At 40.8% G+C, this 17,503-nt stretch overlaps 1 protein-coding gene across 1 annotated transcript in view; it reads left to right on the top strand.

The window, feature by feature from the left end:
- LOC126195630 (uncharacterized) overlaps positions 1–17,503 on the top strand; it is a 61,576-nt gene that overhangs the window by 27,134 nt on the left and 16,939 nt on the right. Inside the window, exon 3 of the mRNA XM_049934255.1 lies at positions 628–918. Coding sequence (XP_049790212.1) covers positions 628–918 — 291 coding nt within the window. The remainder of the gene's footprint in view (positions 1–627; positions 919–17,503) is intronic.

The raw sequence follows: 17,503 nt of genomic DNA, 5'->3' as shown, positions 1-17,503 counted from the left end.
TGACGCTGAGGTCATTGGTCCCAAGGCTTACATACTACTTAATATGGCTTATACTAAAGCTTTTACCAACTTACGCCAAGGACAACATACACCACCCATGCCAAGGCGCCCAAGATCGCCCATCTTCCCAGCGCGGCTCAAGGCTAAATTGTTTTGCATATTTCATGAAGTTAGCACCATGATATCCTATGTTACCTTCATAACTAGCAAAACTGTGGATGAAAATCGGATCGCTATTCATTTCCCCCATAGTAGACATAGTAGACCTACGGCAGGAAGAATACAGTTCCAGATCCGATATGGTTTTTGAGCACAGCCGAACTTCTTGCGATTCCAAGCGCAGCCTCTCGCTGTCTACCATCAACAGGCGAGGCGCGGCCATAGACTGAGGTGAAGGACACACAACAGAGTTTTATTCACAGTAATGTATCTATCATTGTTGGCTAAACGTAGAAACGGTGCTCTGCTGTATTAGCGTAAACACTCAGCTGTAACTAAGACGACATGGTGCAGTGAACAAACTGAAATAAATTGTGACTGTTATTGTAAGCTGTAGTTTCAATTGACACTGAGCAGGTTTCATTAACCAGTACTGTAGCATCTCGCCCATAGCGTGTACGTTTGCAGGAGCGCTGCGACTTCGGCGAGTTCCTCAGCGCCGACGACTTGCGGCTGCTTCACCTTAGACGCCGCTCCATACGGCGGGTCGTTTCCGCCTACCTGTTGTCGGGCGTCTTCATATCCATCGTGTACATCGCTACACCCATCAGCGCTGAAGGGCTGCCGTATATCCTGGCGCTGCCGTACGATGCGACGCAGCCGCTCGCCTTCGCGGCCACGTGGCTCTACTGCGCCTACATTGCCTTCAGCGTGTGTATCGAGACCACGGCTGCCGACTCCTTCAACATCAGCCTGATGGTTCAGCTGCGCAACCAACTCGATTTGCTGAGCAGAAACCTTCGGAGCCTAAACGACAGTGTCTCACATACGAAATCTTCTTCGTTCGAAACACACTCTATCCAAAATACACACAGTTCAGAAGATTTAAGCCACGACATACACTATCGGTTGCGAAAGAGCGTCCTTCATCATCAAGCAATCATAAGGTATGTATATATAAATATTTAACACAGCAAACCGCAAGGTGTGTTGAGAACACATACAGATTATGGGTTTAGTTTTTGACAAATAGTTTTTATTCTGCAATTTCGGCGTATCGTCATTACTACCATGACTGTTCGATTTTTTGTTACGGCATAGGGTGAATCACCTAAAACTTGCATTGCAAATATTGCAGAAATGGAAAGTGATATTGAAGTGCGGTTTTCACAGAATGTATTGGTAGCTAATCAACAGATTGTAAGCCGGCCGCAGTGGCCGAGCGGTTCTAGGAGCTACAGTCTGGAACCGCCAGACAGCTACGGTCGCTGGTTGGAATCCTGCCTCGGGCATGGATGTTTGTGATGTCCTTAGGTTAGTTAGGTTTAAGTAGTTCTATGTTCTAGAGGACTGATGACCGCAGAAGTTATGTCCCATAGTGCTCAGAGCCATTTGAACCATTTTTGAACAGATTGTAACAAACGTAGAAAGATTTTTTTGCAAACATACACAGTTTTAAGTGTAACAACGCTTATTGGCATTAACAAACTAACAGTAGGATAAATTAGGATGTGGTGGTGGTTGTTGAAGGATTCTGGTGCTAGTCTTTTACGAAAATTTGCTACACCTACACTTGTACAGTACCTGTGGTAGCACACAATACGGAACAACACAGGTGCATACAGTAGTTATATGGATTCTGCCCAGTAACGAGACAATTGACCATCACAGGGTGTGTTCAAAATGACCACCGGCAGCGGCAGTCCACGCATCCAGTCTGGTATGGAACGACTGCCGCACAGGTGTTAGCATTTCAGCGGAGATTTCGGTACAGGCTGCTGTAATACGTCGTTGCATATCATAGAGTGTAGTTGGTATGTGCTTGTAGACAGTGGCTTTCAGCTTTCCCTGCGGAAAAAAAGCCTACAGGCGTCAAATCTGGGGAACATCCAGGCCAAGGTTCACGACCCCTGCACCCAATCCAGAGATTTGGAAACAATTCGTGAAGACATGCCTTACAGCCACCATGATGGTACCACAGGTTCCTCCAAGTCTGCAGAGAAACGTCTTCTAGCACCTGTAGAAGAGGATCTGTTAGAAAGCTGCGATACTTGGGCACATACAGTGTTCCGTCTATTAAAAACGGGAATATGAGCCGATAAATCACTATCTCATACCACGAGTTTGCACTCCATGGACGCTGACATTCCACTTGCCGATGGCAAGGGGCATTGTCAGCAGACCAATAGTGCATGTTTCGGCGGTTTACCTGCCCATGACTGGTGAATGAGGCCTCATCACTGAACAACATACCTCATATATCTCGAGTATTCTGTCTTAATGGCCACGTATATAGGTTAACACGAGTCTCATAATAGTTTCCATGCAGCTCTTAAAAGAGATGTATAGGGAGGTACCCCATGTCAATGAAGAATACTTAGGACCCTTGCTTGATTCATACCACTTCCTCGTACGATTGCTCGGGATTTAACGTGTGGATCAACTGTGCCAGGAGCAAGAACATTATTAGAATTATTATAGGCTGTGGCTAAGCCATGTCTCCGCAATATCCTTTCTTCGAGGAGTGCTAGTTCTGCAACGTTCACAGGAGAGCTTCTGTGAAGTTTGGAAGGTAGGAGACGAAGTACTGGCGGAATTAAAGCTGTGAGGACGGGACGTAAGTAGTGCTTGGGTAGCTCAGTTTGTAGAGCACTTCCCCGCGAAAGGCAAAGGTCCCGAGTTCGAGTCTCGGGCAGGCACACAGTTTTAATCTACCAGGAAGTTTCAAGAACATTATTATTTCTCCCTGTCCCCTTGTCACTTCTTTTTTCTGTTACGTTGTCTAGGTGCTACACTACCACTTTAACTTCACTGGACGAAGAGGCTGATAAATAAGTGCAGACAATGTTGATGTCTATTGGGATACCTTGCTGCATATACCGTACGAGAACGCACTGCATTCTTTCTACATTCGCCATACACAATCAGCATGTCGGTTTTCTCAACACTGGAAAATAAATAGCATCATCCACTCACGACCTACTGCTTGGACTGTCACACACACTAACTAATTAGCAGTCGCAGTGCAATCTGTAAGCAAACATAACAATATAGTACCTAGGAACTACACAGGATGAGTGGCACAATAAAGTGTTGGTGTCGAAACTTTTCAAATTGCGATATCTTGTAAACGACTCGCACTAGAATCCTGCAGCAAACAACAATGACATTCTAATTTACCCTACTTTTAGTTTGTCAGAGTCAGCAGACATTGAGGCACTTAAATTTGGATGTTTGCACAAAAAATACACGTAATTTGTATTATTACAATCTCTTTATTGGAGGGAGTAGGAGCCTCTAATTCATTCAGTGAAAACCGCACATGAAGAGCACTTTCCATTTCCGCAAGCGGACAAGAATCGAGACTGAAGAAGTTGTTCTGACTACGACACATTTCAATCCACACGGTAGCATGAGAAGTACTGCCAAGGAATGTGTGATCACACAGATAAGTGTCTTGCGCATCTTGCGTCGACATAAATTCGAAATTTACATCTGCCCCGCCACTCGGATGACGTGATTCTCAACGTCAAATAGTGTTCCGTCTGTTTGTCACTTAGCGCCTGGGAGACTGAACTGTTTTTTGAACGTCTGTTCTTAACGTACGAAGCACCGTTGACGAACTACGGTAATGTAAATTTATGTAACGGGCAGTACTGTGCTGAAAATCCACAATGGCGTCGTCAAGTAATACACCGACGGTGGTGGTGCGTAGACATATGGCGCGGACCATAGGAATTTTCATTGAGAGTCCCTAATTCATCGCGGCCAGAGTGGCCGAGCGGTTCTAGGCGCTACAGTCTGGAACAGCGCGACCGCTGTGGTCGCAGGTTCGAATCCTGCCTCGCTTATGGGTGTATGTGATGTCCTTAGGTTAGTTAGGTTTAAGTAGTTCTAAGTTCTAAGGGACTGATGACCTCAGAAGTTAAGTCCCATAGTGCTCAGACCCATTTTGAGTCTACTTCATCCCAGGAGTATTCAATGGGAATATTGAACTGTTCTTCTAGAAGAGGTACAACTGGATAATCGGCAGTGTATGTGATTCCCGAATGACGGCTGTCCGGCTCACTCTTTGCATGTTGCAGCGCAAATATTGAACGAAAAGTTTACTGATCGTTGGATACATTGCAATGCTGCAGTGTAATGGGCAGGCAGATCCCCTGATTTAACTCGTCTTGTTTTCTTTTTATGGGGAATTCTAAAATACGAAATCTATCATGAAGCCCACATTTACGGCAGACGATATGCGCCGTCGAACGCCACAGCATGCAACGGAATACCATCAAATATACTTTCATCTATTCTTCTATCTCCCCAGCGGCGATTGCAAATGTGTCTTGCAGTCGATGATAAACAATTTGAGAACATTCTACAATAATATGTAAAACTACTTTGTTTTAACAAAGTACTTACTTTGTATGCGTCAAGTCGTCAGTAATCCGAGATAAGGGTTTAGTATATTTAAAATGTATTGCGTCTAAAAATTTCGACTAGCGCCCATTGGTACATTTGTTCGACAGCAGGTTCTTTACCTTTAAGAAGCATTCAGGTGCTGTTGTTATTGTGGTCTTCACTCCAGAGAATGGTTTGATGCAGCCCTCCATGCTACCCTATCATGCGCAAGCTTCTTCATCTCCAAGTAACTACTACAACCTACATCCTTCTGAATCTGCTTAGTGTATTCATCTCTTCAATCTCCCTCTACGATTTTTACCCTCTACGCTGCCCTCCCCCCCCCCCTCCAACACAAAATTGGTGATCCCTTGATACCTCAGAACATGTCCTACCAACCGATCCCTTCTTCTAGTCAAGTTGTACCAGAAATTCCTCTTCTCCCCAGTTCTATTCAGTACCTCCTCATTAGTTACGTGATCCTCCCATCTAATCTTCAGCATTGTTCTGTAGAACCACGTTTTAAAATCTTCTGTTCTCTTCTTGTCTAAACTAGTTATCGTATATGTTTCACATCCGTACATGGCTACACTCCATACAAAAACTTTCAAAAACGACTTTCTGACACTTAAATATATACTTGATGTTTCTCTTCTTCAGAAACGCTTTCCTTTCCGTTGGCAGTGTACATTTTATATCCTTTCTACTTCGGCCATCACAAGTTATTTTGCTCCCCAAATAGCAAAACTCATCTACTTATTTAAGTGTCTCATTTCCTAATTTAATTCCCTCCTTCACGTATCTGAAGACAAAAACAGGTTGGATACTATTTCGTTTTTCAAATCTACTCGAAGTCTGTACGAGCTTGTTGAAGGGATACCTCATGAGTATTTCAGTACAAGCGACCCACTGTCTAATTCCAGTGTAGTAATGTAATTATTTTTTTTACCTCAGTCGCCTTGGTTTCTTTGAAAATGAGATCACATAAAAGAAAAAGCGTGTAATATGCAGTAACCAATATGTATACCACACACCGCATAACACAGAGTAACGCAGCAACCTTCAGACGAAACTTTGCACTGCGATGATGTTGCCGTCGCTGCGAGGACAGATAAGAATAGCGTTTTTATGTGGCTCTTCCACTGTATTCACACACCAAAATACTCTGAAGGTATCCCTGAACAACCCCTGAAAATTTGTCTGTGGATACGGGGTCCATCCTTTATGTTACGTCTTGAACAATATCGCTGTTCGTTGGTGTCCCAATTCATAACAATAGGAGCAGCAACTGTGGTCACAGGCACAATTTCAGGCATTTCGTTAGTGATCACATTCGCTGCTTTCACTGAATAATATTACCATGATGAAACACTAAGCTACACGAGCAAAAAACAATAAACTTCCTCTCTGTTAACGTGATTTCGGAGTTTGACGTATTACAGCTGACAAGAGGGAGTCCACAGAAAGGGGTCGACTTTTTTGCGATCTCTTTTGCGTGTAATCGACGAATAAGCATTGCGCATGGTGCTCTAGACCGAAAATGTCAAATTCACAGCTCGCGGGCCGCATGCGGCTCTTAAAGGTCACGTCCGTGGCCCGCCCCGGGAATATATCGAGATTATATATATATATATATATATATATATATATATATATATATATATATATATATATATATGAAACGTGTCACCTTACGTGCACGTGCTTAATACACTACTAGCAGTGAATATTTTGGCAGACGATTGTTACGTGACATATTACGAGTGTAAAATGAGACACCATTCAACTATTTTACTGAATCCTTGTGATATCGTTACACAAGGCGTACGAAATGTACCCCTCACATACTAAATTGTGGGTTTCTGAACATAACATCTTCCATCAAAAATGCATTGCCCTGTGCAAAATAACAGAGAGTTATTTGCCAAAACAAAGTCGCCATACTCTACACACAAACGATAATTCATCGAAATAAATTTCCATCTTCACTGCAAATTAAATCATTAATACTGATTTCGTAATACAAACATCTGCTTGGGTGGTGACCTTATTACCAATTCTGTTGTTAATAGAACTCGTAAGGCCATGTCCGCTATGGCAATAACGCACAAAACATAGTTATACGAGCTGTTCGGAAAATCCCGTTGCAAACTTCTACGACTTGTAAGAGGGTTGTGAGTGCATAATATTTTGAATAGGAACCCATGCCCGGAAACATACTGTATCCGTTCTACGAGGGTTTAATTCATGATGTGTAACGCATTCGCATGTGCTGAAGGAAAGAGTTGCTTGTCCTGGAGTGCAATAACGTACACAAGATGACGTTTTTAACAACGTTGGTGGTCGCTATGACCAATGCGCTGGTTTGTTTTGTTTGTTTTGAAATAAGTAAACACACAATCGATATTTCGATACATTTCCCTTCGAATTGTTACCTAATAACTGCACTGTGTCACACCTGATTCAATTCCTCGAGCAGAAGTGGATCAGTTCAAGTTCTGATTTTAAACCGTCATCGGATGGGAACAGTACTTCTCTGGACATGGTTTCTTACTGAAAATAATATTTAATCACTCCCCTCTACAAGTCGCAGATGTTTGTTTGGGAATTTACACACACACTCTATATCATAAAATTGCAAGGTGGCTTCAGTTAACATTGCGATAAAAATTGTTTCCTCTAACAAGAATGTAATCACAACTTACTTTTTATTTTTATTTTTTGGTCATCAGTCTTCTGACTGATTTGGTACGACCCGCCACGAATTCGTCTCCTGTGCTAACATCTCAGAGTAGCACTTGCAACCTACGTCCTCAATTATTTGCTGAATGCAGTCTCTGTCTTGCTCTACAGTTTTTGCCCTTTACAGCTCCCTCTAGTACCACGGAAATCATTCCCTCATGTCTTAACAGACGTCCTATCATCCTGTTCCTTCTCCTTATTGATGTTTTCCACATGTTCCTGTCTTCTCCGATTCCGCACAGAACCTCTCCATTCCTTACTTTATCAGTCCACCTAATTTTCATTATCCGTCTGTAGCACCACATATCAAATGCTTCAGTTCTCTTCTGTTCCCGTTTTCCCACAGCTCATGTTTCACTACCATACAATGCTGTACTCCAAACGTACATTCTCAGAATTTTCTTCCTCAAATTAAGGCCGATTTTTTATATTAGTAAATTTCTCTTGGCCAGGAAGGCCCTTCTTGCCATTGCTAGTCTGCTTTTGATGTCCTCCTTGGTTCGTCCGTCATTGGTTATTTTGCTGCCTAGGTAGTAGAATTCCTCAAATTCATCTACTTTGTGACCATCAATCCTGATGTTAAGTTTATCGCTTTTCTCATTTCTACTACTTCTCATTAACTTCGTCTTTCTTCGATTTACTCTCAGTCCATACTCTGTACTCATTAGACTGTTAATTCCGGTCAGCAGATCATGTAATTCTCCTTCACGTTCACTCAAGATAGCAATCACTGATACCCTTTCACCTTGAATTTTAATTCAATTTCTGAACCTTTCTTTTGTTTCCATCATTGCGTCCTCGATGTACAGATTGAAGAGTAAGGGCGAAAGGCTATATCCTTGTCTTACACCCATTTCAATACGAGCACTTCGTTCTATAGTCGTCCGCTCTTATTATTCCCTCTTGGCTGTAGTCCATATTATATATGACCCGTCTCTCCCTATAGCTTACCCCTACTTTTTTTCAGAATTTCAAACATCTTGCACCATTTTACATTTCCGAAAGCTTTTTCAAGATCGACAAATCCTATGAACATGTCTTCATTTTTCATTAGTCTTGCTTGCATTATTAACCGCAACGTCAGAATTGTCTCTCTCGTGCCTTTACCTTTCCTAAAGCTACACTGATCATCATCTAGCGCAGCCTCATTTTTCTTTTCCATTGTTGTGTATATTATTCTTGTGAGCAACTTGGATGCATGAGATGTTAAGCTGATTGTACGATAATTCTCGCACTTGTTAGCTCTTGCAGTCTTCGGAATTGTGTGGACGATGCTTTTCCGAAAGTCAGATGGTATGTCGCCAGACTTATACATCCTACACAGCAACTTGAACAGTCGTTTCGTTGCCACTTTCCCCAATAGTTTTAGACATACTGATGGAATGTTATCTATCCCTTCTGCCTCATTTGATCTTAATCACAGAAAATTCCTTCCCCCGTGTTTTCACGAATGTGTAGAGACGTGCTCTGACTCGTTTTACGGGCGGGATCCCTTTACAGCTGTGGATTGAGTGCCATCTCCGGCTGCAGCACATGAAGTCTCGCACACGGCCGCCCTCACGCCGCCGCTGTGTTGGAGCCGCTCCCGCCGATCTACTGTAGATCTGCCGACCAGACAACTTCCACGAGCCGCTAATCCGTCGCTGCACGTGTAGGGACCCGTAAGTTGTCCGATGCAGAAGCCGCCCCCACACGTCACGCTTCACGGCACATGCCATCACTAGATCGACAGCTTGGCAACTTGATTCAGCTCATGGTTCATAAAGTCTCTCAATCTTCCATTGATATGGTGCGAGCACATATACTTTCTACAGACATAACACTTTGTTTCTTCAAATATTTTCTTTGAATTGTTTCCTTACTAACCGTCACACCAATCTCAAAAAATTATCTTAACCTTTCCTTCGTAAATATAGCTTATATTCATTTTCATGAAATCGGTTTGAGAACTACAGTTCAAATGTAATTTTCCCTCATAATATTCGCTGTTACTTGCAAATAACAATAACAGTAGTCGCGTCGGAATCTTTATAATCAGTATCAATATACAGCAGTGCACAACAAAATACAAAATTCACAGATATATCCAATCATGCATTGTTTGATTTAGTCTAACACAATAAATCGATTTAAATGGCTCAGAGACCTGTAAAAGATTCCTCCCACCTTAAATAATCACTGTCGAATAACTATCTTTCAGAATTTACCGGTAATTTCCCTTACGCAATGTTCATTTCCAGAACATTTCCTGCTATACTGATTACACACAGATTACTGGCAGTTTCCCCAATTAGGGGCGCAAAATGTAATGTTCTTATACAAGGGATGCGAAAAGTAAACCTCGTGTAATACACAGTGGTTTTCTAAATGTAAAACTATCCACCAAAAAGAGATTCCATATTCAAAATACACACTGTATTCTCAATGTAATATGCATGCCTAGTTCTGGCATACCTGGACGCAATTTGACTACCTGTTGTAAAGATGACGCGTTGTCTTTGTTCCGAATGGTTCCTTCCGCTCTTTCTCCGCAGACTCTAACGTTCATCCAATAAACAGTGCACAACGAAATGGCTAATGGGGAAGTCTCATGGTTACTAAAATCAGAATCGTAGAATAATAGTAAGTCGCCTGATTTTCTTGGATTCATATAATCCCAAACGAGCAAATCGATATCTAGAGCCAGTGAAACAATGTTCATAGCAAAGTTCTCGACTATTAACGAACATTTTTCGATTACCCTTAAAAGTCACAGAAAATGCTCCACACGATCTTAAAATTAACGTATGATCGCACTTGTACTTTCAATAATGTGTTTCCTTCTTATGCGAAATTACACATCACACACGGATTCACGCTTTATCGCTTCGGAAACCAATGGTAGACGCCTAGTGAGTTCTCTTAACTGATTGGCGCCTGCCCGCTCACGTCTTACTTCTCATTGGTTGATTCTGTCCACCAGTGATATCAGTATCAACTGAAATTTGCCATTGCTTTCTGATTCTGAATTTCCCATTCTCGAAATTATTGTTAAACTTTTCAGTGCAGCAACGTTAGCTGCATATTTGCGGACGCTTATTATTGTTTACACAGCAAACCTAAATAACAAAAGATACGCCTCTGAGCGCCAACCTTTGTAACTGAGTCACCAATGTCTCTGTAGGTTTCAGCACGACACGGCTTCCACTACCCCATCGTCCGCATGCTCTGAGACCACTTTTGGCGTCGTGGGATAGACAGTTCTTGTCAGAAGCATATGACTGTGAAGTACACTGTATCTCCCTACAAAATTTCAGATATTTTATCAGATACTCTTGTTTGTCGCTAATTATCAGCTGATCTAACTAAAAGAATATAGTATCAGTTTAAGCCAGCCAAGGAATGTAGTAAACGAAAAAGTTTCATCTGAACTGCTAATGTGCTCTACAGGTGTATCTCAGGGGTGAATTTGCTTCCTCTCTTGTTCTTAGCATATAGATAGATAATCGACCATCGCAGAGCCAAGAGGAAAATGGAAGTGTTGAATTCAAGCTCACTTCATCTTGAAACTGGTTTATGTAAATGATGTTTCCTTGAAAATTATTAAAAGTTTTTGCAAGTGAACAAACTCACACAGTCTATGCATATCTTTACGGCACAAAGTCTGAGCAAACGATTAGAAATAACGCAGGAGGGAACTAGAATGAATGAAACAAAATATAAATTCTTTCTCGTTGGCTTCAATAAGGAACTGAAATGCATGTTAAACGTTATACGTGGTCTTACACTTTCTAGTTCTGCAACTGTTGTATTACGGAAAATATCAGAATTTGGAGATTAAAACATGAAGAAGTTGCACTTAAACAGCGCACAATTCAGCCTTAACATGACACAGAAATACACAATGCAATAAATCATAAAAGCCGTTGACTCAGAGATGTGAGGAATCTAATGGACGATGAAGTTCAAATAGAAACCAAAACTATACCTACTTGGTAATACCTTCTGCTGCATTGAGTAATTTCTGATTATATGGTCCTATAATTTCCTTGTATGTATGAGAGAGCGAGAATACAGAAAGAGAGAGGGAGATGGAGAGAGAAAGAGAGTATGTAGAGAAACATGAAACGCATGTTAAAAAAAATAGTTTAGTTTTTCTTTAAAAAGTACTCACGAAAGCTAACTGATTTGTTCCGCATCGTATCAAGAGAAAGCAATTAACTATCTAGCACACACACACACACACACACACACACACACACACACACTGTTTTACAGAACTTATGTACTACTGCAACACTTGCTGATGCCGTAGTAGGTGCTTGACTTTCCCCTGGTTATCACTATCGGGTCCTTTGTTTTGAGATACTTGTTGCTAGATGCCTGTCGCCGTATATCGCATTCGTCTGCAAGCAGCGATTTTCATTCACTGGAGACACGCTGCGACGTAGGAAAAAAATTTTGAACTTTCATCGGCCTGACGTTCTATGTGAGGTCCATCAGTTTAATAGTCTTGTTACAAGTAGTCCCATCTGTCTTTTTAGTGTAAAAGCATAAGGCGGAAACAGGCGTCTTTATTCGCAAGGTTTTTGAACAATTTATTTATTTTCGGTGTTCTCGTGTGGTGATTTTGAGCTATGATTTTGTACTCTCAATGGAAGAAATGTATTTTATCCAGAATATCAGTTTCTTTAGAACATGTTTATTCACTGTCAATGCCTACACGACGTATGGTTTCTTAGTCATTTTCTGTTAAAGATTAAGTTTGTGTTGATGTCTTGTACAGTCTTTATTAATGAGAATATGCCTGTAGGATGAATCGTTGTTCTTCATATGTTGGCAGGAACGTTGAGCTGCTGGAGCAGTGTTTAGGCGGGATGTTACTGGGACAAAGCCTCTCCGTCGGGGTGTGCTTTTGCCTTCAGCTTTTTCAGACTGCCAAGGTAAATTAAGAACCTAACAGTTCAGTTGATAGAGAATTCCATCGTCTGGAGTCATCCATTTTCCATTAACGCCTTTTATGTACTTTGACAATTTCGTTATCGAGGGATCAGCGAGCCTAAGCTTCCTTTTCGCGACCGAGAACTTCTGTCCTTTATCAAATGGCGTATTCAACTGGTCGAATGGGGCCGAAGAAACCGAGTTTCTTCTTGCATTGAATCGGGGCTGTATGCAGGTGATTTGCATCACATACTGTGACTTCACATGCAATCATCTTTGGCGAACTAGATCCTCATATGATATTTGTAGACTTTGTTGCTGCTTTTGTATACAATGATACTTAACCGCTCATAATAACCCAACCACCTGGATAACGAGAAATGTTATGACATATCCAGACTATCAATGTTGAGAGTATAGAAGCGTCCCAGCACGTACTGCATAAGCATTGTCGGGAAAGAGTTTCAAATTTAAATACACTATCTTACACATTTGTAGAAGGTTAGCGGGCATATTATATAGAAAGTACTAGATTTTTAAGGAAATTAAGAGTTTGACTGTAGAGTGATATAGAAAAAATGGATGGAAGGTACCATGTGAGCGTATTCTTTCGCTCTCCTGTACTATGATTTCTTGGGATCCGTATTGAATTCGTGCTGACCTATTCTGTCTTTAACCCTATCTTGTGTATCTAGCCGAGTCGTGGTGTTATCACTGCTACACCTGCATACCAAATATGGGAAGAAAATTCGTGAATGTCTTTGTCTGCAAATTGCGTATAATTTGATATGTATATTTTTGTAGCTTAATTGTTTGTGTGCTGTATTTTGAATTAAATTTTTGTAGCTTAATTATTTGTTTGTTGCATTTCTGAAGACACAATTGGGCGGTTGATGGCATTTTCAAATACGGCTGTGTGAAATGGTCAAAAAATGACTCAGGATAGGTAGAACAAGGCACGAAACGATCCTACACCCTCCATGTACCTATTCTGCCTCCTTGGAAAAGGGAATGGAAGGCGGGAAACAGAGAAAAACTGATTTACTTACATAACCAGAGTCCGTCTAAGTCCATTTGAACGAAATATTTGATTCGCCATTGTACATTTTGGACCAGAATTACATCACCCAAGGTTCAGTTGATTATCGAAATCCTTTCATTATGATGTCAAAATCATTGAAAAATTGTTTGTAGGAGGTTGTAGCACATTGGTGATTGTAATTTGAGAAATTTGCAGGAGAATATTTGCAAATTTAATTAAAACTTAAAATAAACGTGAGAACTTTTCTACTTTATTTTGTACCGTAATGATGTAAGTACCATATGTTGTTTCCGCTAGTAGGCTATATGAACATACATAGTTTTGAGAGATGACACTGCTAGTGTCAAGGAAACGGGCGAGGTGGTAGATATACATCTTTAACTGCGTATGTGATATTCCTCTTCATCTTTTTACTTGGGGAAACCTGTACAACTGAACATAAGCTAACCTGCTTTACTGCTTCCTGCTGCTACCACTGAGCCCGAATTTCACTTTTCTGCATAGACCAGTGTAAATGACATCTGCTGGGGTTTGGGATTTTTTTATGGATTCATACATTGCGAATCTCTTCTTTATATATTTACTCCGAGATATGTAGGCTTTTCGCAAGGTTACTCCTGCTTACTGCACAAACACTTTTAGTACGAGCTGTGACTTGTGCCAGACATAAATTGTTGTTTCCCGGCAAAATTTTATATGTCTAAAAGAAATTCACAAATTTTTTTCTCAGAGTGTCCATCATTTCCAATACACCAACTCCAACAGATGCTGTACAGTTTTCTCCTAAATATATATTTTTAATCTCACATACTTAAATTTTAAGTAATCACCATAAAATAACACTGAGGTAAAACAGTGACCGGAAACACAACTCTGTTACATTTAAACTCGTTGAGCTCAACTGTTCATGATTCAATTAATTAAGATAGCACAACCTGCGCTGTAACAGTAAACGATTTTTCATTAATAACAACTCATTAGAAGAGTATTTGTTGACGTTTGCTCTTTACAAGAATAAAAGTAACGAAGCTTTAGGTCTCATTTTCATCTCATGGTACGACATTAATATCTGACATTGTTGTTGATTCCGTACTCAAGAGACGGACATTGGGTATTGCTGCAGAGATCCTACACTAAAAAATGTTCCGAGCTGTACCAAAGAAACAAGTATGTACGTGTCATACGGTTGACTGATTAATGCCTGTGGAGAGTGAGGTTGTGTTTGTGTTGTTGTAGATGAATAGAATCGAGCGGTTAGTGATGAGCTTTCTTTCTTTCAGAGGTCTAATGATGTGCAAGATGTCGGTAAGAGCGGCAGCTACCTGGTCTTCGAACTCTCAGTACTCTTCGTATACTGCTGGTACGGGGACGATCTCATTTCGGAGGTACGTACAAGTTATGATCAGTGATAAAGACGGAAGCGGATTAATGAAGCAGAAATACTTTCTGTTTAGTATTACACATTACTTTTGTTTTTGTTCATAATCTGGCATAATTCCTTCAGCCACTTTTTGATGATTGGGCCAGATGTGTGGCGATATAGACTAGTACTTGTCTAGCGAAATATACACTCTATGAAGTTGGTTTACCTTTACGAAAAGGGATAAATTGATTCCTTTTATCGTCATATGATCCATTTTCGGGGAACGCCACCAAGTGGGGCAATCGGCTTAATGTTTCTATTGACAAACACATTTCTGTTAAGCACCTTCTCAACAGGAATCAAAGAAAACGATGGTGAGGCTTATTAGCTGCCAGGAACTTCTACATTACACTGGTAACAGGGGATCCTCAAAAATAATTTCAGTGCTGTTTCAAAAAAAAAAAAAAAAAAAAAAGGCTGTTTACCGGTGTCATCTAAGTCGTGAAATAGGCTAGTGAGCCAACAACATGCAGTTTGCTACAACTTTGTCTCGTGACAATCTGTTGCCGACTTTCGAAGTCCACTTTTTTCCAATCCTAGTTGACACATTTAAGACTATTAGCATTGCTTGTCTGTGAAATTATGACTCCCAATTTGGAAAATTTATCCGAAATTTGATTTTTATTTTCTGGGGCGATACATCAATTGTTTGACAATTATCGATAATGATTCCTTTACCCGTACACAGGTTGAAGAATTATATAACATCATAAGAATTAACATATACAATGCCAAAAAATACTTAGTACACCTTTTTAGGGAATATGAATTGACACAAGATTTATTGACACAGTAGTGCATTTGGAATGTATGAAATGATTACATTTACAGTTCAACAGCACAAGGTACGAGAAGTAATTTAGGAAAGTGTAGACTGTCTGTAAAGCAAACTGCACGCAGGCATCTAGCACGACCAAGCCTAAAGTACTGCGCCAACACTGAAACACTAATGAAGTAGCAAATAGAACAGATTTCGAACGAAGAAACAGACCCAATGATAGGATTCATGGATGACTGTAGTCTATCCTAAAGTATTACACAGACATTAAGGAACTTCAATGGAAATCTCTGATAAATGAAAGGCAACTTTGTTCTTCTGATATCCTGTTGAGTAAACCTAGTAAACATGTGTTCGAGGATGACGACGTGGCAACTTTATAAACATTATAGTATGTTGGGTAATAGAAAGTTAGAATTTACGGTTCATACCAAGGGACACATTCCATCTTCGCTTCCTTTGTGAATGTAATAGGACGGAATGCTTATTTTGTTGAGAAGTTGTTTCAGGAGTCCACCATGCTAAAACAAGTGCTGTTCTGAAACGGAGCAATAGGTTACCTTTTGGTAGACGGTAACATTAAACTGTCGTCAGTGAACTTTTCATCGTTCATCTATAATTTCACCTGTCGTTTAATACAGAAGCAGCATTTTGTTTAAAACAGTAATTTCATAGCCATTAGTAGCAGGCAAAAAAGTTATAGTGTCGGAAAAAAGGTGTTATCTGTTGATCTACTGGTGTTACTTTTCATTTCTTTCAGAGCGAAAAAGTGGCACTCTCGGCTTACGACGCGGTGACTTCACTGCAGGAATGCCCGACGTCCACCAAACGGTCGCTGTTGCTTCTGATGCTCAGAGCTCAACGGGCGCTACGAATCACTGCTGGTGGCTTCTTCTCTCTCTCCAGAGAGTCCTTCGTATCAGTAAGTATTTCCTCAGGGGCAGCCATTAGATCTTACATGAATATATATAAAGATGACATCTGTTCTTTCGGACATGTCCGAAAGGACAGAAATCATCTTCATACAGATAAGGCTTACAGGCCAATCATCTTCTTCAGTGCGGAGGCACTCACATTGGTAAAACTCTTACGGGAATCGGTAGATTGACTGCCGCGAGTAATGAGTATAGTGGGCAGGGGCTCTACAATTGTAGTGTGCAGACAGTAAGTTGCAAGTGTGGATCTCACGGGGAGCGTGCCAGAGATAAGTCCCTGCAGTCGCAATGTCCTCAGTGTCCTCGATGGCTCAGTCGGACAGAGCGTCTGCAATGTAAACAGGAGATACCAGGTTCGAGTCCCGGTCGGGGAACACATTTTCAACTGCTCGCGTTGATGTATATCAACGCATATAAGCCGCTAATCGTCTGGATTTCAATGTAATTTCATAAGGTCTTATAGTCATCATTGAAGGTGTTAGCTGAATGGCCAGAAGTGAGCAACGGTCCAACTGTACACTGATGTAGCAAATGCACGGCTGGCTGGTTCCTCCGCTGACACCTATTCCGTCAGTAATAAACATGATACAGGGAGAAACGACTCCATGATGGCAATACGTCTTGGGTCCATCCTTCGCTGCTATTGCAGCTATCGAACTTCTGATGTGCTAGTTTACGCTTAGTTTATCCCCTTCACTTTGTCTTGTTTATGTTAGATGGTTGAGGTACCACCACCACGAAAAGCAAACTTATCCCGTAACTGTTTAATGCAGATTTCTTGAAATAAAACTGTCTAGTGACTAACTCTAAATCGATGGATTGAATGGAATTATAATTTAACTAGTAACTGTAGCTTATAATCCTATAAAACATGAGCTTCATATTTCGTCGCACAGATGATGAGAGAAGATGGCCCTGAACGTTCCAATCTATTTCTTGCCTTAGCGTTTCTGATTTATTCATTTTGTACATAAGATATGAAATCAGTGTTCAGAATATTAAGTGACAGGTTAATATATCTGTAGTATCTTGTTGAAGTATACACTTCTCTTGAAACAACTGTTGAGTGTTCATATGAGATTTGAAGCTCTTTTCTGCACTGAAATGCACAC

The sequence above is a fragment of the Schistocerca nitens genome, chromosome 7 (assembly GCF_023898315.1).
Source record: "Schistocerca nitens isolate TAMUIC-IGC-003100 chromosome 7, iqSchNite1.1, whole genome shotgun sequence".
In the NCBI taxonomy this organism is placed as follows: domain Eukaryota; kingdom Metazoa; phylum Arthropoda; class Insecta; order Orthoptera; family Acrididae; genus Schistocerca; species Schistocerca nitens.
Note: the sequence above shows the minus strand (reverse complement) of the source record. Positions and strands in the feature narration are given on the sequence as shown.